The 25,341-nt window shown below is 44.1% G+C and overlaps 1 protein-coding gene across 2 annotated transcripts; it reads left to right on the forward strand.

Annotated features, from left to right (window-relative positions):
* Positions 1–14,174: 14,174 nt before the first annotated feature.
* On the forward strand, positions 14,175–16,579 carry LOC133885229 (cell wall protein IFF6-like). 2 transcript variants are annotated; one of them, XM_062324907.1, is made up of 5 exons: positions 14,175–14,487; positions 14,779–14,903; positions 15,369–15,417; positions 15,448–15,891; positions 16,213–16,579. In XM_062324907.1, exons 1-5 carry the CDS (start codon positions 14,424–14,426, stop codon positions 16,338–16,340), a joined length of 810 nt encoding a protein of 269 aa, XP_062180891.1. In that variant the 5' UTR covers positions 14,175–14,423; the 3' UTR covers positions 16,341–16,579. The 2 variants fall into 2 exon arrangements, with proteins under 2 accessions (XP_062180891.1, XP_062180890.1); XM_062324906.1 differs by having other exon boundaries at positions 15,369–15,891; positions 16,213–16,568.
* Positions 16,580–25,341: the final 8,762 nt, after the last annotated feature.

A 25,341-nucleotide genomic window follows, 5' to 3' on the forward strand; every position in this document is an offset into this window, starting at 1 on the left:
GGTTTGCACCGGTTACCGAGCGGTTTTATCGATTTATCGAGTGCATTTTCCACGTTATTGGTAACAGCTTGGTTTTGTCGGTAACCTTTCGATTTTAGCGATTTATCGAGCAGTTTTCTCAAATTTTAGTGATGTTCAACGAAAAAAAATAACTCAATCTTGTAAAATCAATAACTAATTCATCTGAGCTTTAAATTAAATGAAATAAAATTTGTTGGTTTTCTTGTAACATAGTCTGCATGATAAAAGTATTTATACTCATAAAAAAGTTAATATTTTTTGTGAGAAAATGTATTTGCTAAACAAAGTTAAATGCATAGTTTACTCTTTGCTAATCCAAAAATTATGAAATCAATTTTGTTAGTCTTCTTACATGATTTTATATATTTTAAAAATACATAAAATCATAAAATAGTTACTGTAACATGCAAGATTGTGTAAATGTATTGCAACTAGATTAATTCATAAGTAACCCATCACACCTCCCAAATTAGTTAAGCCACTTTTATTAGTTTACTTATACTATGCTTTATGTAGAAAAAATAATGATAGACATGAAAAAGTTAATTACAATATTGTTTCTTAACATATTCACTTTATGCTTCTAAATTTTGTAAAAATCATAGAGAAATTAATAAAACTCTAACTGAAGTAAAACTAATTTTAAAGATCCTTTTAAGATACACCCTGCACAATAAAAATATGTGTTTACATGTTAAATTTTTTTCTTAATATGATTTAATAAATGAGTTGCGCGCTTTAAGTTTTTTCTTTTTTTTTTTCCAAATTTCCTCCCTATATAATATGATGCAAACGACATTATTTTTGAAAATAATTCACAGAAGTTCTTATAATTGTCTCTAGTTTTTTAGGATTTTTCTGATTTTTTAAATATTTTTTGAATTCAAATTCGGTAACCGATCGGTTTATATTATCGGAGCAGAGCGGAAAGGTTGGTTACCGCAAATTTCGAGTGGTAACTGATGAATTTGTTAACCCTGGGCTCGTCTAGCCCACGAGGGATAAGAGAGATGGCCTATGGCTTCGTCTAGTGCTGATTGGCTTTGAAATCAATGATGCACACCTGTCTTCAATCGGGAGGGGTGCTGCAAACAAGAGAGGTAAAAATTGCTGATTTGTCACTATTAACAAATATCAATTACCTGCTGAGGCTGATATATAGGCCAACTTGAGTCTATACAACTGAACCCGGTGGTAAATTGGCTGCCACTCAATATTAAGAGTGACAAATATACAAATCTCTCACGAGAGAGATGAAGCACAACACTAGATAATTTTTTCCCCTTTTTATTATCGCCGAATGGACTCCAGTCCAACTCGGTCATCCACCTCGGAATTTTTTTTACATATTTTTTTCCAATTTTTTTAAATTTATATATCTATTTAAAAAATTACAATAATTATTTATGTTCATTTGTTTATGAGACGAGATCAAAGTCTCTCGATGAACGAATGATAGATATTATCCGTGTCGGTTCTTAATTCTTTAATGGTTGTTCGTATATGAAAATTTAACAATCAATACTGATACGTCAATAGTATCGATTACTGTAATTCCTAGACGCGCACTAATACCAGTTATTCGTTTTGACGCGCACTATTCGAGGGTGCTCCGCGGGTGTATGGCATCGGATGGAAAAAAAAAATCAACAAGATTCCCGCGCGACGACAAGAAAAATATGGTGGCCAATTTTTCCTTTTGTTTATTAAGAGAAGCGGTGGTCAATTTCTCGTGTGTGCGTGGCTTCACGTGCTCTTTTTTTCGTTTTGTCGGTGTATGCATGCATACTTGTGTGTAGAGTTGGGACTTTGGGTCGTGTTTTTTGTCAACCCAACCACGATACGGTCCGGTTCAGTTCAAGTTCGATTCGACACGAGTATTGATAGGTCGGATTGGTCTGACATGATTTATGGGTCGGATCGAGCTTTAATATGGGTCTAATGGACGGCTTGGCTCGGCGCAAAAAAATGGGCTATGCCTGGGTCAGCTCGAACGAAAAAAGTTCGAGGCACGATGGCTCAGTTCGCCATATACAATCTGTAAGCTGAGTTATAATATAGTTTTGTCAAGTGAAATAAAGAAAATTAGCTCTGCTCGGTCACATCTCTTGAGCCATTTTTCTTCATATCAGAAGAAAATGGTCATGGACTCATGGTGTACTGAACATTGCGGCAAATGATAATATGCCAGGTCTGATACCATGGATTTGAATTAGATTTATGCTTTCAACAAAATAAGGCCAAACCTTTGGTCATATTTGAACTAAATTTAACCTGATAGCGTCAATGACTCACTTAACCTGATATTATAGAAACATTAATAATAGGATAAAGTAGACCAAAATTTGATGAAATCAAATGCTAGGACAGAAACACAAATACACAACATGTATTGAAGAGCACATATAAAGATCAAATACATTGCCGACGACAATTAGATGATAACATCAAACACTGTAGTAAACTAGAGCACCACAGCAACAGTAAGATCCAGGAAACTTTTACCGCACATCTCCATGACGCAACACAAACTACATGACTAACACATCTCTAGACTTTCAGATCATCTGAACATAGCACAAATGAGAAAATGCAATGGTTCAGGACTCAGCAGGACATCCTAGAGGCTGTAAGTTAAGAATTGTGATTATACACATCCCTACAGGATCAAAAATTATAGTGATTTACAACATGAGCATAGGAATCTCTCAACCAAACTTCACAAATAAGTAGGACTACTAAGCTACAGGCAAACCGTAAATGTGAGATTAAGAATACGAGGCATACAACCAGGTCAGCTAGTGGGCATAAAGCCAAGTACTTTTAGAAATGGAAGAGCGAATTTAAAAAAATTAAATCTAAGATGGGCAGGGGTCACGAGTCACGAGTCACGTCAGGTCAGCTGTCGATGGAGGGCATGAGGTGGGGCCCAAGAGCATCGCCTAGCGCTATGAGACTAAAGATGGCAATTTGGGCCGTGTCTACTGGGCTGACCCGAGGCACGACACTATAGGCACGGCTCAGGCACGAGGGTAGACGGGCTGGACCGGCACGGCATGGCTAGCCGGGCCTGGGCTGACACCTCGGCACGGTGGGCCTGCACGGCACGGCTCGGGCCCACACCGACCGCCTGCCCCTGCGCTGCCCGCCTCCGCCCCGCGCCGCCCGCCCCCCACGCTGCCTCGTCGCGCCGCTTGCTCTCGCCCCGGCCCAGCCGCCCGCCGGCCCCGCCTCGCCTCACCGCCCGCCCTTGCGCCACCCCACCGCCCCACCCCGCCCTGGCCGCCAGCCCCACCCCGCCCCAGCTGTCGGCCCCGCCGCCCAATCGCGTCGCCCCACCTCGCCGCTCGACCCCACTGCCCATCGGCCCGGCACGATACTGTGCTTCACGGGCCGTGCCGTGGGCCGAGGGCGCGACACGCGGGCCGGCACGACACGGCCCGTTACAGTATCCGGGCCTATCGGGCCGTGCCATAGCAGGGCCGTGATGAGCCATGCCCGTGCCGGGCCGGCACGACTGGCCCATTTAGCCATCTCTGTGTGAAACCGTAACTCGTATAGTGTATTGCAATTTGTGAGACATTGAGTGACATATCGAGCGAAAAAAATCGGGTACTGTTTGTAAAATCTATAGCCTAAGCCCGTGACTCACAAAGTGTACTGCAAGTGTCTATGACTCATCGAGCGACACATCGAGTGACCCAATGAAGTGACTCATCGACTTTAACTTTATGCTGTGAGCCTGTGACTCGTAACAGGCAAGAGCAGAGTAAACGGCTACTTCTCTACTTCTATTTAATCTTCCAGTCTGATCTATATTTTTCTATCACACAAAGTTACCAAACACAGAAAACAACCATGCTGCCTCGTTCAAAGTCATGTGCTATTTGGAGCAAGCGCGCTAGAGCCGTCCAACGCTCCATTAGCCCCCCTCTAGCTCTCGACCCTCGCCAGTTGTCCTCGAGTATGGGAGATTATGGCATGGACGACCGTCACATGGACGGTCTCAAGGGGTACGAGGACAATCATACCGATGCAAATTCGATAAAGCCTGAGGATGTGAATCATACCTCTGTTGGTAACATGTCCACCTCAACTGGACGGTGGTCAGAAGCGTTGAAGCACATGAAGTTGGTTGAGGAAATACGGGGTGGTGAGAATGTATATGTTGCAATTTGCAATTATTGTAATCATGAATTATCTACGCCTACAACAGCAAGTATCGAACATTTGAATCGACATTGGAAACGGTGGCGGAAAAAGATTGTTGTTGCTACGCAGATAGCTGGACAACCTATACAGACACAACTTACCTTCGCGCCTGATGGTTCGGTAAGCACATGAATATTTGATCCTTCAGTAGCTCATCAAGAAATTGCTAAATATATAGTTTCTGAGGATCTACCAATTAGAATGGGGAAAGCCTTAGTTTTGAGAGAATAATCCAACATGGTTTTTGTCCATAATATTAACATGTCTCCAGAAAAACTACTAAGAATGATATTTTAAAATTGTTTCATAGTCAATTAGACACTTTGAAGTAAAACTTCCATAATGTGACCTACTCATTTGCTTTACATATGATATTTGGACTTCATCACATCAAAGAACATCATATCTTAGCGTTGTCACATATTATGTAGACAACAACTATAACCTAAATAAAAGAATAATAGGGTTTAGAGTCATAGATGAGTTACCTACAGGAGAAGCCATTGCCGCACGTGTGCTAGAGGTTGTTAAGGAATTTAAAATAGAAAATAGGATTATTTCTATAACTTCGGACAATGCATCAGCCAACTCAAAAGCAATGGAGAACCTAGTACCTCACATACAGAACTACATTAGTGGGTATGTTCTCCACCAAAGATATATGTGTCATATCATCAATATCATGGTACAGGCAGGTATGACAATGGTAAGTAGATATTTGAACAATATTCGTGGTGCCATCCGTCTCATCTCTAGTTCACCTACAATGTTTAGTAGTTTCAAGGATTACTACAAGGCTCAAGGTAAGAAGCCAAGAAAATTCGGACTTGACATGAAAGTGTGCTGGAATTTAACATATACTATGTTGAAGCAAGTGAAAGGTTACAAGGAAATTATTAGTGCTCAGAATGCTGGTTTACTACTTACAGAAACTGATTGGTACATTGCTACACGTTTACGACTTTTTCTAAAACCCTTTTACAAGGAAACAGTGCAGTTGTCCGGTGTTTATTATCCTACATCTTGCTTAGTGATAGAGTGGCTCTGGAGAATTGCATCCACATTTAATGAAAATAAGGATGACAATGTTTTAAATCCCATTGTTGAACAAATGAAAGATAAATATCTAAAATATTTCTCTGCTATCCCATATCTCTATTGTTTTGCTGTTATATTTGACCCACGCAAAAAGTTGGGTGGTTTGGAGCTTGCTTTGCAGGAAATAGGTGACTTGCTCAACCTTGATTTCTCGGATGCCTACAATCATGTCAAAGAAGTATTTCGGGTTTTCCAGTTATACCAGGGAAAATTTGGATATAGCCCCCTGGTCTCAAAGTCTACACAGCAACACAAAGCAAGCAAGTCGAGTGCGTCTAATTTGTGGAATAAGATCAAAGGCAAGGGATCCGTATCATCATCTCGGCAGACAACTAGGTTATCTTGGAATCCCATAGCAGAGCTTAACCACTACCTTGAGTAAGATCTTTACACCCATGATCTAGTGCTTGCGGACAACAACACTATCATCCTTCTTGCATGGTGGAAAGATAAAGAGCGATTCTTTCTCGTATTGTCACACTTTGCACGGGACGTTCTCCTAGTTCCAATGTTGACCGTCTCGTCGGAAGCGACGCTCAGCATGGTGGGGAGAATTATTGAAGAGCGGAGATCATCGCTCACTCTTGAAATGGTAGAGGCAATTACCTGCCTCAAAGACTGGGAGAGGGCAAACGCTGGCACACAACATCAGCTTGAGGATTTGGAGATCGCGGGGGCATTAGCGGACCTTGAGAACCTTGATCTAGATGATAATGAGTAAATTATGTGTGTAACAATGTACTGTACTCTTTTCCTTAACGGGGGAACTCTATACTGGGGTGTAAGGTTTTTAACGAGGCAGTCACATTGTAATACATTATTTTATAAGAAAATTTCTCTTTTTTCCTCCAAAAATATTTGATGTATCTATTTGATGTATTATATTCTTCGCGTCGTATTGCACCGTTTCGCGCCGGTGTAAGAAAATTTTGCGCCGTTCGCATCGCTCGAGCCGTATTGCACCGTTTCGCGCCGTATTGCACCGTTCCCGCGCTAGCACCGACACACGGCGCCAGCGCCAACGCCCTCCCGCGCCGTCCTACACCACGCCTGCGCTCGCGCCGACACGCGACGCCAGCGCCAACGCCTTCCTGCACTATCCCGCGCCATGCCCACGCTCGCGCTGACACGCGGTGCCAGCACCAGCGCCCACCCACTTTGGCGCGCCCTCCATCGCGGTGGACGAGCGGTGCTGGGCCCGTGCCAGGCTGGCCCGACAAGACCCATCGTGCCTTTGTGCCAGGCCTGAGCCTAGCTGAAGGTGGCTTGGGCCAGCCTGGCCTAGCACGAACAGTTCCTCGGGCCGTCCTAGCACGGCCAGAAAGGCCTAAGGCCCGAAGGGGCCAGGACGGGCCGGCTCGACCTGGCCTAAGTCCCACCTCTACTTGTGTGTCTGGTCTCAGGCGTGTATCAGGGTGCGTGTGTAGCAAGGCTGACCCCCACGAGTGCCTACGCGTGGCCCCCATAGCCAAGCGCCAAGCAACACCAATATTCAGGCGACATCTTTTGATGGGTCCGCCCGAGTTAGATCTCGCTTATTTAGCGAGTGAGATCTTTACTCGTTGAACGGGTGATAAGTGGTAGCACTAGATTTATAATTACTTGATAGATGATCTACAAGGTGTCGTTTATTTATGGGGTGAGACTTTGGTCTTGCCCGATTAAGAGACGATATTATTGGTTTTTTTAAACGTGTTTGAAAATATTAAACAATAAAAATATATAAATAAAAAATTCTCCGCTTGGGCGTCCGCAGCTTGCCACCCACACTGGGCCTCCACGTCTCTGCTGGCCTGCCGCACACCCCCAGGCCATCTGGGCCTCATGACACAGCAGCCTGCTAGCCGTGCGCCCCTCCTGGCCGAACCGGCCTGCTCACAGCGCCCAGACGATCTAGCTTCACCTGAGCCCTGCGCACAGTGCTCCAACAGGTCGAGCACCCAACTGAGAAGCATATCCACATGGCCACCAACAGTACCAGCATGCTTCTGTTCATAACAGTAACATGCAACATTCTTCTTATTTCATAGCGCACACGTGCATGCAAACTTATAGAATAAAACCTTCATGCCATACGTAATGACGTTATGATCCTTCGCACTACAGATCACGTATCGTAGTATAATTCTTCACCACATTATAGACCTTACAACTCATGTGTACATCTCATAGTTTTGTCCAATTCTGTTTGTCCATTGCAACCCACAAAACTTGTGCCTGCAAAAAATTGGAAACATGCATAATTGGCATCATATTAATAAGTCTACTTCTATTGGAAGAAAAAGACATATATTATGGATCTTTAATCAATGTTGTTTATTCTTCAATAGAAAGTTTGCTTCTTTTGGCATATAAAAATGATTCTTGATCAGAAATATAGAAAAATGCAATAAAAATTAGAGATATAAACCAAATAACATGTTCTATATTTTGATGTTGAGATTGTGCTTCCAAATCATTATCAGGGTCAGTTAGCAACTTGTATACCAGTGTCTTGCGTATATTGGGCATGATGTTCCAAAAATAGTGAATTGTTCTCAAATTTTGTCTTCTGAGTTCCATTATAGTTAGAGAATCATAGTGCGAGAAACTCATGTGATGCTAGTTCAGTGAAAGGAAAGCAATTTTCTATGATTGAGTGGTCTAGAGAATATGAAGTCTATAGAATATGTTGAGCGAATTGTTATAGCACTTCGACCTCTGAGATGTTGGTTATGTAAATTGTTCTCTAAATTTTGCAGTTGCTAGCTGGTTGGTTTGGTATATTGGCACAAAGCATGCTTTTGCAATTTTGTACATTTTGTATCTTCTAGTCCTAAGTCTTCGCTATTTTATCTTGCCGTGTAGAAAACATGTAATTCTAAATACAATGACCATATAGCTAGCTAGTGTGACTTTATGGTTGTGGAATACATGCTCAAGTGACAAAATATAATATAATAAAACTCCTAAGAAACTCATGAATTTCCTAGCTTATAATATAAAAAATATATGCATTGCATCCCATCAAGATGCCACTGCAGATCCTTTAGATTGCAAATCATCCCATAATCAAGGAAGATGTTTACAATGGCAAGTTCTAATAAATTAAAAGTGTAAAACACATACTTTGATTCATTTTCTTTCCTCTATTGAGAATATAATATACTACACTTGATCCTAACTTCTCTCCTCTTTAATTTACTGCATAGTTCTTTGCATGAGTTGATCTTTATTGCAATCATTGCATACTTGTTAATTTTTTCTAGCAAATAATAATCTAGTGGTCGATTAAGTACCATGGGATAGAAGAGGATAACAACTGCCCTGAAACCAGAAGAATAGAGGATGCTCATACTAGAGGGCGTCTCGATACAAGATGGGGCTGATGTAAGTAGGAGGTTGGATAGAAGTCCAAGCCGCACCCGTCCTCCTCCGACAGCAGTGAAAGCTCGGGCTCGTATCATAGCTCGAGTCCTATTTCGTGTAATTGGGAAAGTCAATGTCAGGAAAGTAGCCCTGACTATGATCCCGCCGAAAAGGTATTGAGATGAGCTAATGCATTTTATACTTCTTAAATAGAGGAATATTTTTTTGTTTATATCAGCTCCTCTTGTTTTCTCTCTAGAGGGTGCAAAGATTTTCACGTCGATCATCTATATCACAACCTTCTGCTCCCTCTATGCCCAAAACTTCATGCCCTTCTAGGGGTACGCTGAAACAAAGACAGGTCGGATTCCTTAATCCACAATGAATTTTCCAACCTAACTTGATCATGAAGTTGAGGAAAGATGCTATAGAGATTAAGGGGAATAGTAACACGGAGAAAGCAAGCCTCATAAGAAATGATCCAATCACGCAAGCTTGATATATAACATAGAAATGGCTGTGCTAAAAATACAAGACAAGGATTACATCATGCCCCCTACAACTTTAAGTAAGTTTGATACGTCAATTAGTCCTACAAGTTTACTTTGCACATAACTTAATTGATAGATCAAGAACCTAACATAAGTATTTATGTAGCGACCACTTTATTTGTATAATGCTGATACTGAAGTGGAGCAGACTCGTAGTAGTTGACTCAACCGATCTCTCCCTCGCATCCTACCAAGATCTCATCGACGTTATATAGATGTAAAGAAAATTCTCATTCATAAAATCCTTATAAATTATTTATTTATTAATAATTACTTCTTAGTATTCTAATAGGGTCTACAAGTGGTACGTATTGAAAGGTGTGAGACATGATACGACCAAGCTGGATGTGATGGTAGTCCGTACACATTTTTTTTAATAACACACCTCTAATACTTATATCCCATAATTTATGATGAATAGTACTATTGAACTAACGAATACATTACATTTATTTGAAATGCCACAAGCAGGTTTCGACTTCGTTCCTTGTGGATACTATATTTCCCAGTTTCTTAGGGTAAATGGGAGGTACACAATGTACTCCGAGGACATAAGTTATTATTGTGCTTATATATTCTTATTTGGTTATGTTTTCATTGTCAGTAGTGTTTAATTCTTTTAGTTATGTTTTTATTGCAGGCATGGAAGATCAAATGTTCTAACACCTCGCTTACCGACGAAGATATCCAAAATGTCCAATGTGATTTGTGCCGATTCATCATGCATAAAGTCATCCATAAGAATCGCATGTTTTTTTTTACCACGAAGGTGAATTGACTAGCTATCCGAGGCTTTGTGAGTAGGAGATAAATATTTGACTTGTGATGTAAAAATATAGTACTTGTGAATGTTATTGTGCTTGTGTTAAATATTAGACTTATGTTGATTATTGAAATATTGTTAAAATCTGTAATGTAAAAATCAATCTTACAAATATGATGAAATCTGGAGGGAATACAATATATGTCTATTATGAATTTTTGAATGAAATACATCACGGGTGGGTCCTTATGTCATCTGTCTGTGATATTCTATCTATCTACAGGCGAATGCTAAAGAGCACCGCTTGTAGAAATTTATTACTAGAGACGGTTTACTTAAAGTATCGCCTGCGAAAATAGATCTTCACATATGTTTTTTTTAAGAAGATCACCTGTAGAAACATATTAACATAAACAGTCCTCTTAAGTAACCGCCAATAAAAATCTATTATGACAGGTGGTTTCGTAAGTAAATCGTATGTGGTAATAGGTTTTCGTAAGTGATCTCTTTTGCGTCTGTAGAAATCGTCTATTTCTATGTAACTTCGATCAGAGGCTAGTGACTAAATACATATAAAAAATGGTTACTACACGCCTTCAAAAACTGGTTTCGTAATAGTGAAAACAAAGAAAAGAAATGAAAATCAAGGTCGTCCCAAGCTACGACAGTACCACATGACAGGAAAGAAAACAGGCGTTCTAGAACGCTAGCTAGCTTGGTGTGTGATTCTATTTGCAGCAGCCACACGTACGCCCGGTCCTATTTCTAGGTAGGATCTGTTTGGTAGTCCGAGTAGAAAAATGCACCCAAACACCTGCAGATTCATTAGTCGTACGCACAATTTTAAGATTGGAGAACTATTTATCGATGGAATTGTCGCGAGCGTCTTACAGATAGAGATAGGTAGCACGGCGGCGGCACGGCTTAGCTAGATCATCCGGGCGGGAGGGGGAGATCTGACCCTGGATCGATCCCAGGGAGCAAATTCACAGCTGATGCGTGGGGAGGTAGCTGACGATGTGCGTGCGTGTGGAGGAAGGCAGGTCCGCAGGTGGTTGCGTGCTCGCCGTACGGTCAAGGGTGAGCTCAACGGTATGCACGCCCGCAAGAAAGCACAAGGAAACCACCGTATGTTTCCCACTCTTAGGTTGGGGATTTCTAGACGTGTTTTTTTGGCGATCCCAGTGTCCCAAACTAAAAGTTAGTCACGCTTAGGAAATTTAAATTTAATCATGTTTCAAAAAATTTAGTTAGCTAAAATTTTTCTATAGTAAACCTAGCTAAAATTTCAATACCCAAAATAGCTGCCCCGATTTTGATAGTCTAAAATTTTGGTTTAGTCTCAAACAAACATTATTTTCTTTACGCCGATTTCAATATAACTCTAATTTTAATGTGGTTAAATTTTAACTTAGCTTCATCAGGCCACAACTAAACAGCCCCCTAAACTCTAATGCCATGGCGACGTAAGCCGTGCGTGCTTGTGTTGAGAGAAATGGTGTAAACGAGCGCCTACCAGCATTATTTGAGCTCCTGACGGTGACATGTTTTCATGCATGCTAGGCAGATGGAACAAAGCTAAGGTGATATGTTTTAAGGTAATTATAGATATAATTATATTAAGTTTATGCTTATGCACTTCTAAATAATATGTTATTCTAAAAATAACTATTATTTATATTGATTAGCAAATATGTGATTTGTTCGTGGAACTCTTTGTTTGTATCATGATGTTATTCTAAATTGATCCCTGATCATATAACATTTGTGATGATTTATACATATGATTGATGATTATGTTTCACGGATAATAGATATAAAGATACCGAATCAATAATGTTAACATTTATACCAGAGAACATGATGTTAGATAGACTCACCTTGCGATACTATTGTGATTATTATTTATGATGTGACATCAGTTGTTATCTTAAATGATGTACATATAAGATCCTTAGATCTGAGATCATTATTGATTCCTAAAATGTGTAGTGACATACTTTGGTTGTCAAACGCTACACCGTAACTGGGTAGTCATAAATATAGTTTTTATGTTTGCCATGAAACAGATCGATGGGTGTAAGCGATCAAGATGAAAATTTTCCCTTCTTAATAACGAGAGAGATACCTTTGAGCCCCTCAATATCTTTTGATAAGGAAGTGTATTGTCATGCCAATATGATTAAAGAGTTAATCATGATTTTGATAATCCACAACTTGATTGAGTGAATGGTGAAGCTATAAGAAAGGATGTTACATATCTTGTCTTGAGCTTGACTGATATCGTGAAGCAAAGGGATTAGTGCATGTGTATATCAAGGTTCATCCGATATGACATTTATGTATACTTGAAAGTCAACATGTCCTGCTAGGGACCGCTATTAATTTCGGTTCGGAAATAATTTTCGAGTCGTAGCCATATGTACATGAACCTAACGAGTCACATATTTAATAGGTTGGAACAAAACATACGGTTTTGATTCGTATATGGGTTTAATTGGATTGTGATCCATAAAGAATTAGAGTTCTAAAGGGCTTTCAACATAAGAGCATATTAGTGAACTCTATATAAGAAGAGGCGTGGGGTGGGGCGTGCAGAGGAGAGCCACTCTGAAACTCTAGCCACAACCCTCCACATGATCTTCTAAAACCCTAGCCGCGTTCGTGGTGCTAGCACACCAGCGCACAACGATCTTACCCAGTACGTATGGATACCATAGAGGCGATACTGCTATTGCGGCTCTAATCTCCTCGGCGTGAAGATTTTGATGTTGCTGCTCGGCTGGTCGAGGACTCGTTGGCTGGTCGACATACCTGCTCGGTGCTTGTCACAAAGCATGACACGACCACTCGGAACTGGTCGAGGAACACGACGCAACCACTCAGAATTGGTCGAGAACTCGGCATACCTGCTCAGAACTGGTCGAGGAACTAGCCGAGGAGCACGACCATCTGTGTGGAGCTGGTTGTGGAGCTGGTTGCGGAGTTGGTTGAGGAGCCATTTGAGGAGGTTGACGCGTATAACGTTAGATCGATCTACTCTAACTCTTCTTCCGTTATATTAGGCTTCAAGTGGTAATGATCTATGATCTCTAAGTAACATGGTTTTCTGGTCGAATGTGATAGAATTTTTTTGTTTTATGCTAGTGTAGTCTACCCATTCCCTAACACAAAGGTACGGTGGAAGCAAAGTTTTGAACACTTTTACAGTATGTATGTACGTACTTATCTCGAATGTTCTCAGAACTTTTCTGGCAGCCTGATTTGTGCCCGATTCACAGTCATGTGGTTCTTTTCGAGGTTAGGATTTTTGTTGGGGTTTGGACCTAGTGTTCACCGTGTCCCTAGCTTTAGAGAGAAGGCCGGAGAGGAAGGTCGGCCTGCAGTGGCGGTGGGACATTTCCAACCATGACGACAGAGGCACGAGCGGTTGGGGCAAGGGTGACATAAGGATGGCCTATCGAAGATGAGTTAGTGTGGCAGTGGGCAGTGGGTGTGGATCAAGTAGTGAGAGCTGTCAGAGACTGGTGAAGAGAGGGCAACATATGAACCAAGTTCATTGACGGGAGAGGGTTGGGGGAGGAGGAAGGAGGAGCTTTGAAGTGGAAACATGTGGGCAATTAGATGTCTATCCAACGGCCACAAAAACGAGTGAGGTGAGGGAAACAGGCAAGTAACAGGTAGCCGCTCTCCCCACCCTGCTGCTAGAACCACGTTTCTTGTAACTTGGAGGACTTTTATGTATTTCATCAGTAACCTAGCTCATTGTTGGATAATTTTTTTTAATACAAAACTACACTGGTGATTTTAGTTGGTTAACACCCGTACCGTCTAACCGCTGTACCGTTGTGTGCCATGTGTACGTACCGGCACAAGCTAGATTACATACAGAATTTGAATAACTTGCCAATTCTCGTAGAGAAAAGAAACAGAGTGTGGATTCGAACCCATAAACTTCAACATCAAAGTACAGTACCAGGTCGAATATAGTCAATAGAACTAGGCAGGAACTAAAACCTATGCCTGTTTAGGTATGATTTATGCAACATTTCCCAGGAACCAAGTCTCAGCAAACAAGTGAAGAGTAGTTGGCTCTTGTGTACCAAACACTGGTACAAACCATCACACTTGCACCATTTTTATAGCCGCTGAAGCTACCCCTCATTTTCCAATTCCAGTCACCAAATTGAACTCACATTGATTCCTGGAATCACATCTCACAGCATATATAATATGCATCTCAAGTTTCCCAAGAAGCAATCTATTTCCAATGTCATGGTTGCTTGAGCCAGCCTTGCATTTGCATGTTCAGTCAGTTGCACTTGCAAAACTTGTACATATATAGGGATTGCATGCTAGGTAGTTTAAGAAGCATCAGACTGTGAGAGTCACACGCTCACATACAGCTACCTGCCACTGCTTCATTCAAGATGAGGTTCAGACATTTGTGTCTCACAGTTGTGCTTTCATCCATTGCCATCTCTTGTTGCAGAGGTAAGCTAGCTTCACTTCACTCCCATTCTTGTGCGGTACTGGCATGAAGCATGCATGCATGGCTTGTTCAGCACCTGCTGTCTTTCGTCGAATCTCTTACTTCAGGTTAAAATTTCAATTTAAATTTCATTTTAAACAAGTTTAAGCTTTGCTGAAAAGAAGGAAGGCAGCTTGTGAGGTTTTTCAGATATGTTAAGGACTTCCAAAGTTGGCCATCATTCGCCTGGTGCTCACACTTGGCATTGATAATTTGTTGAACACTTTTGTTGTTTCTTTATTTGAACAATGCAGGACAAGGAGGAGGAGGAGCTGGTGGTGCTGGTGAAGGGGGAGCAGCAGGTGGTGCTTTAGTGCCAGGAACACAAGATGCCATCCAGATTGTGGCACAGGCTGCTCTCTGCTTTGACAATAGACAGGTAATGACTCTCTTCCCCGCATTCCTAGCTAAACTCTTCAGAAGAACTACTCTCTGTAATATAACCAAAGATTGTTGATGACCAAAACATCACAGTGACTGCACATATGCATCAATCATGATTAGCACTGATCTTGATTTTTGATGCGATATCGAGAATCTCATCGACTGTACATTTTAATTCTTTTTCTACAATCTCTCTTCTAAATTCAGAAAATGTGTGCTCTTAAGTTATTTTTTTCAGTTTCCAGTAAAGCATCAAGCTGATATAACATTATTGCAAAAAGCAAAAGTTTTCTATCTCCAAAAGCAAGCAAATCCGAGTCCCTAACTACCTATACATCATTAAACCATTTTACTTTGGGCTGACACTAAGATAATTTGTAATTGCAATTTAACTTCTGAATGTTCTATAATTTGTCCCATCAACAATATACTGAAGAAAGAAAAAAATGTTGCATGGTAGGTGATAAACGGGTGCCTCCAAGCAATGGGCATCAACATCAACGGTAATGGCAACAGCAACGGCAATGGTAACAGCAATAGCAACAGCAACGGCAACGGTAATGGCAACGGGTCGACCAGCACGGCGGCGCCGCCAGAGCTGGCGCCGGCCCCGGGGACATCAGCAGCGACGGCGGCAAGCGCAAACAACGGGTCGATGGCGAGCATGTGCCAGGGGCCGTGCTTCGGGCAGATGATGCTGATTATGAACTGCGTGAATGGCATCCTGGGCAACATCCAGGGCTACAGCCCCGGCCTCATGCAGGGCGTCCAAGCCATCTTCCAGATGTCCTGCGGCAACGTTGGCAACGGCCAGGGCGGCGGCGGTGCTGGTGGTGGGGGTGCAGGCGGTGCAGGCAGTGGTGGAGCCACCGGCGGCGGTACAGGCAGTGGTGGAGGTAACGGCGGCGGTGGAAGTACGGCCAGTGCTGCAGGCGGTGCTGCTACTGGCGGAAATGGAGCTACGACAGTTTCTCCTATTGGGGGTAAGAACGTCATTTTTTCGAGCATAAGCTTGGTTCTCAGTTCTATTTACTAACCGTTGCAATTCAATCATATGAAGTTGGTCAAAATAAAAATTTCACGTGAAATAGATCAATTCTTATAAGATCCAAGAAAATTCGATGTGCGTGAAATTTCCTTGAACGGGTCTAATCTTTTGACTGGACTGATTTGCCAAGATCCATGAAATTGTCGACATTTTCAGTTTTTATATTATAGAAAAGTTGTGGTTAGGTGCTATTTCCACGTGTGCACTGCACATAGAGTACAAGTCATCTGACATTTGCCTTGATGTGCACCTGCAGGCTCACACGTGGCGGTAAGCAATCCAGGTGAGCCAACCAGCAGCGCGGATGGGCCCACGGCCAGCCTCAAGAGCGGCTTTCCCACAGTGCTAGTAACATGGACTTGTTTTTGGCTACTGCTGTTCTAGCTTTGGCAAATCTAGTGATGCGAGAGCCATGCAAACGTTGCAAGAAGCTCTGTTTTTTTTTTCTTTTTCTAGATAACATAGTCATTTCTGTAAAGATTCTATGTAAAGGCAATATGTGATTCTGTTTGAATAATATGATACTGTGTCCATGTAAAAAATAAGAGATCCCCTGTTTATAAGCTCATATCAGCAACAGCTCATTGGCAGTAGATATTATCAAAAGTTGACTCCAGCACACACGTCTAGCAGAGCTCGCATGACCAGTCCTCCGATCGCGGAAGGAAACCCTACGATCAACCCTTGCTGGTCGTGGGGCAGGTATTCACTAAACTAGTCTAATCTCATTTAATGTTACTTACTCAAGTATTTTTCTTTCCCAAACATCTCCTTTTGACGAGCAAAGTCGTGGCCGGTATAGTGATACAGTGACCCCTCCTATAGCAATCAATGCTACAAGATGGCTCTGCAGACGGGTGTGACGGTCTCGCAAGTGGGCGTGATGGCGCACGGCTGATGGGACATGACGTGCAAGACGAACAGGCGGACTAGGCATGCCCACTCTCTGTAATGGTGGCCTCGTGGTAGGGTTTTCGACAAGAATGAGACTGCTATGGTTCTAACTTGTATTGTTTGTATGTATGCCTCTCCTCCTAAGGAGGGAGGACCAGACTTGTAAGGGACGAAACTCTTTCTGTAACCAAGTTGATCCCCATCATAAGAAAATACACAAGACGCACGACTATTATCCTACAGGAGACATGAACCCGGACAACTCCTTATTTTCTTGAGTTCATCATCCACACACACCCATAGAAAACGTTGATCACGCCCCCATCGACTGGTATACCATAGACACATTATCAAGGATTAGCCCTCGACAGTTGGTGCGTCAGGTAGGAGGACGTATTTTCACGTTTCAGTAAGTGTTGATAACCTGATTGGGCTACCCATGGCCGGATCCAAAACGACTATTGAGTCCCATTCCAAGGACCCTGAACGCCACGAGGTGTTTATCATAGGATATGACCCAGATGAGCCCGGTGTGCTCCAAGCTTGATATACCAAAATGTAGTTGTGGACTCCAAAACCCAACGAGAAGTCTGTATGGCAGCCCATGCAACGGGAAACAGCGGAGGTTCTCGTCCCCCAGCACCAGCGATAACCCCCAGGCCATACTCCTAGAGGGAAACCCGCCCGACACCGAGCAAGGAGGCGCTCCGATATGGCCATAGCAACTACAGTATTGCCCAGAGCAGTCCTTGATGGCATCATCGCCTAGGTCTTCATGTCATGTGAATGCCGGGGGCTTCCTCCCTCACGATATTTCACTGCTTCATGATCAGTAGCTTGCTTCGAGGCCATGATGCTCGCACAAAACTTGTAGACCATATGGATTCTTCTTAGTCACCTACCGGTGGCAATACAAGAGGGTTCACCGGTGGCACCATGGTTGTGCGACCTCGCTCTCATGGCAGAAACCGCATGATGCAAAGTCATGGTGGTAAAGACCGCACCCATTTCCAGGACTGGTCACGTTCACAATCGCCAGGAATCACAACAGGGGCCCATTGTAGGACAAATCTCATGCCCCCACTGTGATGGGGGTGCTATAAGAATCCCATTGCATTAGGATAGCCAATCCCCTGACTTGTGTGACTCTCTTTGCCAACATGACCTTTGCAGCGTGATCAAGGGCCAGAGGGTCAATGAGAGCAGGAGGACCATGCCTAGCAAGGGTAGGACAAGGGCAAGCGGCCCTACCGCTCGTCTCCCCCTCGTAGAGAGGCGTTGCATTCTTCCATCCCGTCGCCAGGACCTCATGACCGTCGTCTCTCTCCTTGAGCATGTGTAGCCACCCATTAGCCAGAGGATCTCTGTTACGGGATAGGGTGCAACGCCTTATCGACCCAGTTGTGAGAGGTGTGCTGGCCGGACAAGTTTCAGCCAGTCATAGATGAAAAGTATGATAGCTCTTCTAACAAGAGCAATTCTTACAAATCTACACAACCATAGTGCAGACCGCAGGTGGCAACAGGAAAGTCATGGCAAACTATTTCTTGATCGCTCAGCCCAGTCCTGGCTTATGAACCTCTCTCGCATATCGGTTCACTCATGGGAGGACTTGTGCGATCAGTTTATCACCAACTTTCAAGGGACCTACGTCCGACCAGGGTTCAAGGATGACATGTACCAAATCAGGCAGCGATAGAATGAGTCGATCGAGACTTCATCCGGTGTTTCACTGAACGCTGAAACACCATTCCAAAGATAATGGGTGAATCCATGGTCATCGCATTCCAAAGGAGGGTTAGAGACTAGAAGATGGTCGAAAGCTGGCCACCAAGCAAGTCCAGAGCACCATCGAGCTCATTGAGCTTGCAGACAAGTGTGCTCAAGCCGTTGAGGCTCGAAAGCACCAGACAAGCATGAAGCCATAGCCAACCTCTAACCAACCCGCCTATTCCAAAGGGGTCAGCCGGAAGGAGAAAAAGAAGAACAAGTGTAAGGCAGAACCACCTAAGGTCGTGGCGGTTGAGAAAACTAGCCAACCACTCTGACACTTCAAGAAAAAGGATGGAAAGAAGGGCAGAGGCTATTGCCCCATCCATTGTACAAATGCCCACAACCCGACCAGGTGCAAGGTCGTGTGGGGCATCATCGATAAGGAGCTTTGGGAGCGCAAACCTAGGCGTGACAACGATAGCGGGAATGAGGCTTATCCCAACCAGTCGATGCTAGGGTTCCAGCAGGCTGACCACATGGTCCACCACATCTTCGGAGGTGCTGTAATGTATTCATCAAATAGGGAGTACAAGTCGGTGGTTCGCAAGGTGTGGATGACCAAGTAGGGCCTAAGCTCTCGTCTGAAGTGGTTAGAGGTACCCCTCACCTTCATCCAGGCAGACCACCCTGCGTACTTCAAGTGCCCTGGTCGCTACCCCATTGTTGTCGAACCCACGTACAAAACATCCTACCGGGTCACGTACTGGTCGATGGAGGGAGCTCCATTAACCTCCACTTCGCTGATGCACTAGACGCCCTGTAGATTCCAAGGAGTGCATTGAGGCCATCTCTTTCCTTCTTCGGAATTGCCCCTAACTCCTCAACTAAACCGTTAGGGCAAATCGAGTTGCCCGTCACTTTCGGCTCTTCGAATAACTTCAGGATCGAAAGGGTCCTGTTCGATGTGGCAGACTTCGAGATCGCTTATAACGTGATCCTAGGGTGACCCACAATGGCCTAGTTAATGGTTGTTGACCACTACGCATACCAAGCAATCAAGTCCCTGGTCCGATGGGGGCAATCACTATTTTTAGCAATACAAAGATGGCCCTGCACTACGACAAGAGGAGCCTTGACATGGTCAAGCTGACCTTTGGGTCACAGCTCGAGGATGCCAGGCCTAGTGGTTGCCTGATGAAAGTCCACGTTGTCGCTAGCCCAGACGATCAGGTCAATGTAATTTTCCTAAATGACGTCTATCCATCCAGTATGGTTCAGATAGGGGCCAGTCTGGACCCTAAATAGGAGCTCATGCTCATCACTTTCCTTTGGGCGAACACAAACATTTTTTTCATGAAGTCCGTCTAATATGCCTAGTGTCCCTAGGGATGTGATCGAGCACAAGTTTTTTGTACGAATGGATACGCGACTAGTAAAGAAGAAGACATGTCAATTCTCCACCGACCAAAATGAAGCGCTTCGAGAGGAGATCAACAAGCTTTTGGAAGTAGGCTACATCTATGAGGTACAATATCCGGGATGGCTGGCTAAGCCAGTCATGGTCCAAAAACACAATGGTAAGTGGAGGATGTGCGTCGACTTCATAGACCTCAACAAGGGATGCCTGAAAGATCTCTTCCTTCTACCCTGGATCGACCAGCTTGTTGACTCAATGGCCGATAGCGATCTGCTAAGCTTCTTAGATGCCTGCTCAGGGTACAATGAGATTAGCATGTATAAGGAAGATGATGATAAGATGGCTTTTGTAACACCCTTTGTGGTCTTTTGTTATGTAAAAATACCTTTCGGTCTGAAAAGTGCTGGTGTCACTTACCAGCATTGCATTCAACTTGTTCGCTGACTATAGTTCGGTAGAAATGTCAAGGAATATGTTGATGATGTGGTCGTTAAAAGTAGAACCAAGGACGGCCTGGTCGAGGACCTCCAAGGAACGTTTGACAACCTTCAAAAGTACTGCATGAAATTAAATCCGGAGAAGTACATGTTTGGAGTCCCATCAGGGAAGTTACTTGGATTCCTCGTATCCGGTCAAGGAATAGAGGCAAACCCTGACAATATCAAAGCCATCGACCAGATGAAATCCCCAACTAGGTTAAAGGAAGTTCATAAACTAACAGGATGTGTGGTGGCTTTAAGCAGGCTCATCTCGAGGCTGGGAGAGAAGGGGCTACCGCCCTTCAAGCTCCTGAAGAAAAGCAACCACCTCTCGTGGATGCTAGAAGTAGAGATGACCTTCCAGAAACTCAAAAGGTACATCTCTTCCCATCCTATACTGATCGCTCCTCGGCTAGATGAGGAGCTCTTGCTCTATGTTGCAGCCACCCCGCATGTCACTAGCATGGTCCTGGTCGTCGAACGAGAAGGACTTGAGCGACCAGCGTACTATATTAGTGTGGTCCTACACGACGCAAAAAGCTTGATACCCACAGGCTCAGAAGCTACTACACACCATACTGATGACCTCTCGTAAGCTCAGACAATACTTCCAAGCCCACAAAATCAAGGTAATCTCCTCACTTTCCATTAGAGATATTCTCCACAATAGGGATACTGCAGGAAGAACAACAAAGTGGGCAATAGAGCTTAGAGAATTCGATATTCAATTTGTTCCCCGAATGACTATCAAGCCTCTGATGCTAGCCAATTTTGTGGCCAAGCGGTAGTCCTTTGAGCTCGAACAGGAGCAATGACTAGAGATAGAAGAGCACACTACTATGCACTTCGACGGATCGTCCACGTTGAAGGGAGCGAGGGCTGGAGTGGTCTTGACCTCACCAATGGATGACATCCTTAGGTACGTAGTTCAATTATATATTTCGGCTACTAACAATATTACAGAATACAAGGGCATCTTGTTCGGGATGTGAGTAGCCTCCACACTTGGGATAAAACACTTGTTAGCGATAGGGGACTCGCTACTGGTCATAAACCAAGTGCAAAAGGAATTTTAGTACTCTGATCTGACAATGGCGACCTACCACACAGAAATGAGAAGACTAGAACAACACTTTATTAGTTTCGAACAAGCATGTCCCTCGCAAGGATAACTTCCTAGCTGATGAGCTGGCCCATCTAGCTTCTTCTCATGAACCTGTCTCGGTTGGAGCCTTTGAAGAAAGACTCACACATCTATCACTGCTACCCCACAGGTCACGAGTGAAGGGGATGCTCTGCTTGAAAATGGAGCACCAGAGGCAACACCTTTGGAGGCAACGCCTCCTTCGGTGTCGTCGACCTCGGGTGGCCATCATGTGGTTGCTCTGATTAATTCAGGGTATGACCTAGATGTATCAGATCTTGGACTACCTTTAGAATTGAGTAGTCCTTGAAGATGATGCGTCAGCAGAAAGGGTCACGTGGCAAGCGTGTACATACTCCCTAGTAAAGGGATGCCTTTATCGTTGAAGGAGCAATGACCTTTTACTAAAATGCATCACTCAGGAAGAGGGGAGCACAATGCTCTCTGATATCCATTGAGGCATATGTGGTAGCCATGCTTCGTACTGCACTCTGGTAAAAAAAGCATTCTAGCAAGGATCCTATTGGCCCATGACCCTCCAAGATGCTCACGAGCTGGTGAAACGATTTGAGCCATGTCAGTACCATGGCTGATATACCAATCTACCAGGCTAAGCACTGCAAACTATACCACTCTCTTAGTCTTTCGCTGTCAGGGGCTCGATCTCATGGGACATTTCTATTCCCTAAAGTCCCAGGAGGTTTTGAATTCCAGTTCATGGCAATCGACAAATTCACTAAGTGGATTGAGGCCGAGCTTGTCATGAAGATTACCACCATAGCTGCGATCAAGCTCATACGAGGGTTGGTAGTGCGGTTTGGTAGTCTAAACCACATAATTACGGACAACGAGACTCAGTTCACTAGTAGTTCTTTCTGAGACTACCATGAAGACATTGGGACCAAAATTTGCTATGCGTCAGTGGACAGGTCGAAAGGGCAAATGGGATGATACTGCAGGGGATCAAGACCGAGGTCTTTGATCTGCTTAAGAGCTATTCAAGATACTGGATGGATGAACTACCCATAGTACTCTGGTTGCTGAGAATGACTCCCAATAGGGTTACGTCCGAAACCCCTTTCTTCCTGGTCTTTAGCATGGAGGCAATGTTCCCTCTGAAATCGTCCTCTAGTCTCCTCGAGTGACCAACTACTCAGATGACGACCAGGTGGCATGACAAGAGGATGACATAAACCTTATCGAAGAGTTCCGCGATCGTGCTCTAATTCGAGTAGCCCGATATCAGCAAAGCCTCAGACGCTACCATGACCACAATGTGCGGAAATAGACACTGATCGTAGGTGACCTCGTCCTTAAAGTCCAGAATAAGGCAGGCCAGAATAAGCTCTCCCCAAGTGGGAGGGACCCTACAAAGTGGTCAATGTTACTCAACCTAGTGCGGTAAAGTTAGCCATGGAGGACAGCCATGAATTGCACAACTCTTGGAACATAGCCCTGTTACGCAAGTTCTATGTCTAGGGTTGCTCAAAGACGGACTCGTTTTCCTATTTTGTAGGGTTTTCTGGACGAGCGTGGAACATGGCTTGTAAGTTTTTCAATTCAAAAATAAAACTCTCTGTTTTGCAGGATTTCCTAGAAAGGAATAGTCTCCCAACGACTTGTAAGTTTTTCTGTTTCAAGCGCTTGACCGCCTGGTCGGTAGCCTTTGTTATCGACCATGCAGTCGGGGGCTAGAGCAATTATAGTCCTTTTTTCCTATTTTTCCATGCTGCTAGCTATTTTGCCTGTTCACTCATAAGGTGAGTACCAAACCATTTGAGTGCGGATTGAAATTGCCACTCACATAGTTTCAAGGATATGGGCGGCTAGGGGGCAACGACCGTGAAGCCACAAGCCCTAACTCAGGTCGAGCGCTGGCTGCCATCAAAGGGCTTGTCATGCCAAGGGTTATCCTAAGTGCTACGAACCTAACTAGCAAGCAATATAGAAAGCCTTGGTCCCACCCTTAAATATAACAAACACTCAGAACCTACTCGCCACATGAACACATGGAATGTTTACATAAAAGTAGGTCATTGCTTTAAAAAATAACCGCTCAGGTAATGCCCGGGGGCTATTTCTAACGGTTTTTATTCAGTATCCCTAGGATCCGAATATGCCCCTATACGAATCAAACTGGACGGACCAAAGCAGAGACTGAGCCATAGAAAAAAATGACCCCGTAAGGTCGTGAAGCTCCTCTGTGGTCTTCTGGACGCTGATGAAACCTTCAGAGATTACCGGAATAAGGTCCAGGTCGGGGAAGCACTCACCGACACAAGCGAAGACATGGAAGGCGTCGTGGAGTGCGATCGCAAACAAGTGGTCACTGATGTTCCCACACAGCCTCTACTTGAATGCACCCACCTCCTTGGAGGCCGCCAAGAACTTGTTGACATGACTAGTTATGGTGTCTCCAGGAGTGGGGTGGATTTGGATGTTAGCAGCCTAGAGCAGTGAGTTGAAAGGGGTGAATGCATTACTAAGGTGGTCATAGAGACACGTCAGTTGCTGGTCATCCTCCCTCATCACTGGCTCTTCTCCCTTCACCACCAACAGCTCCTCTTGACAAGTTGATAACGGAAATAGGTTGCAAACCACTTAGGAGTTAGCTGGTTGAGTCCCACTTGGCTAGTCTAGAACTACACATGGCTTAATGGTGGAAGAGACAATGCACCTCAAAGATCACTTTGCAGGATCTCTTGCTCGATCATGAACTTAAGCTCGCACTCAGCCACCACTTCCAGACTGTGCTAGTCATCGCCGTTGTTAGTATGTGTGGTCAGGGGCTTGGAGCAAGTGGGAGGGGTAGTCAATTATGGGACTCTACGACCATAGTAGTGACTCAAGCTTATTAGAGAATTTAAAAGCTTCATTCATACATAATACAAGCCTAAATTATAGTTCGAGGTTTACTCTTCTTCTACAGCCTCCTCAATAGTCTCCACCTGAAAGATAGAGCCTTGACACTCCGCCTCCAGCCTCTCCATAGCTATCCACCGACCCTTGACACTCCACCTCCAGCCTCTGCATGGCTATGAGACCAGCGGTCATGACCCCTTCTCGGATGATCTCGAGGTTGAAGTTAGGGTTCGACTGTGGTAGTACTTGAGAACGTACGCCGCCACGGCTTTCGCCACTGTTGTCACATCCTCTGAGGTCCTCGTTGCCAGGATGCCCAAAAGCTGGGCAAACTCCGCTGTCAGGATGTGGATGGAGTAGGCCCAGCTAAGAGTGTCCCTATCATCCTTCGAGTCATCAGCATCCAGTTCGATGCTCCTAAGGGGTCGTCGGATTGCCTTAAAGGCTTCCTCAAGAATATCGTAGGACTTTCGCTCATTCTCCTTGAGCTGAAAACGTTCAGTAGTGAGCTTGGCATTTTCCTATTGAAGCTTGGCATTTTCCTGCTGGAGTGAGCACCTCATCTCCTTCTCGTTGACCACTAGCCTCTCCAGCTCGGCACACCTGCTGTCTGCTGCCTCCCTCTCGACGATCAATTTTTGAATGGAGGCAGTAAGGTTAGTGACCAAGGAAAGCAGGTCAAAAGCCAGAGCAGGCTCCATGACCGGTTCAGTAGGTGTGGAGGTCACGACCAGTGCTCTAGGCATCGGAGTTGCGGGAGGCTAGGGGGCTAGAGCCTCTTGCTGAGGCACCAGAGGAGTTACGATCAGGGCCTGTGACGGGGTTGAGGACCTGCAGCGGTAACGGATCATGGAGTTAAGAAAGAAAAGATAAATC

Source organism: Phragmites australis, chromosome 11 (assembly GCF_958298935.1).
Source record: "Phragmites australis chromosome 11, lpPhrAust1.1, whole genome shotgun sequence".
In the NCBI taxonomy this organism is placed as follows: Eukaryota; Viridiplantae; Streptophyta; class Magnoliopsida; order Poales; family Poaceae; genus Phragmites; species Phragmites australis.

Bases quoted from the DNA above. Each gene is read 5' to 3' on its own strand.
- LOC133885229 (XM_062324906.1), top strand. From the start codon at position 14,424: ATGAGGTTCAGACATTTGTGTCTCACAGTTGTGCTTTCATCCATTGCC. The intron at 14,488-14,778 runs GTAAGCTAGCTT...TGAACAATGCAG, and splicing joins TGCCATCTCTTGTTGCAGAG to GACAAGGAGGAGGAGGAGCT. The intron at 14,904-15,368 runs GTAATGACTCTC...GTTGCATGGTAG, and splicing joins TCTGCTTTGACAATAGACAG to GTGATAAACGGGTGCCTCCA.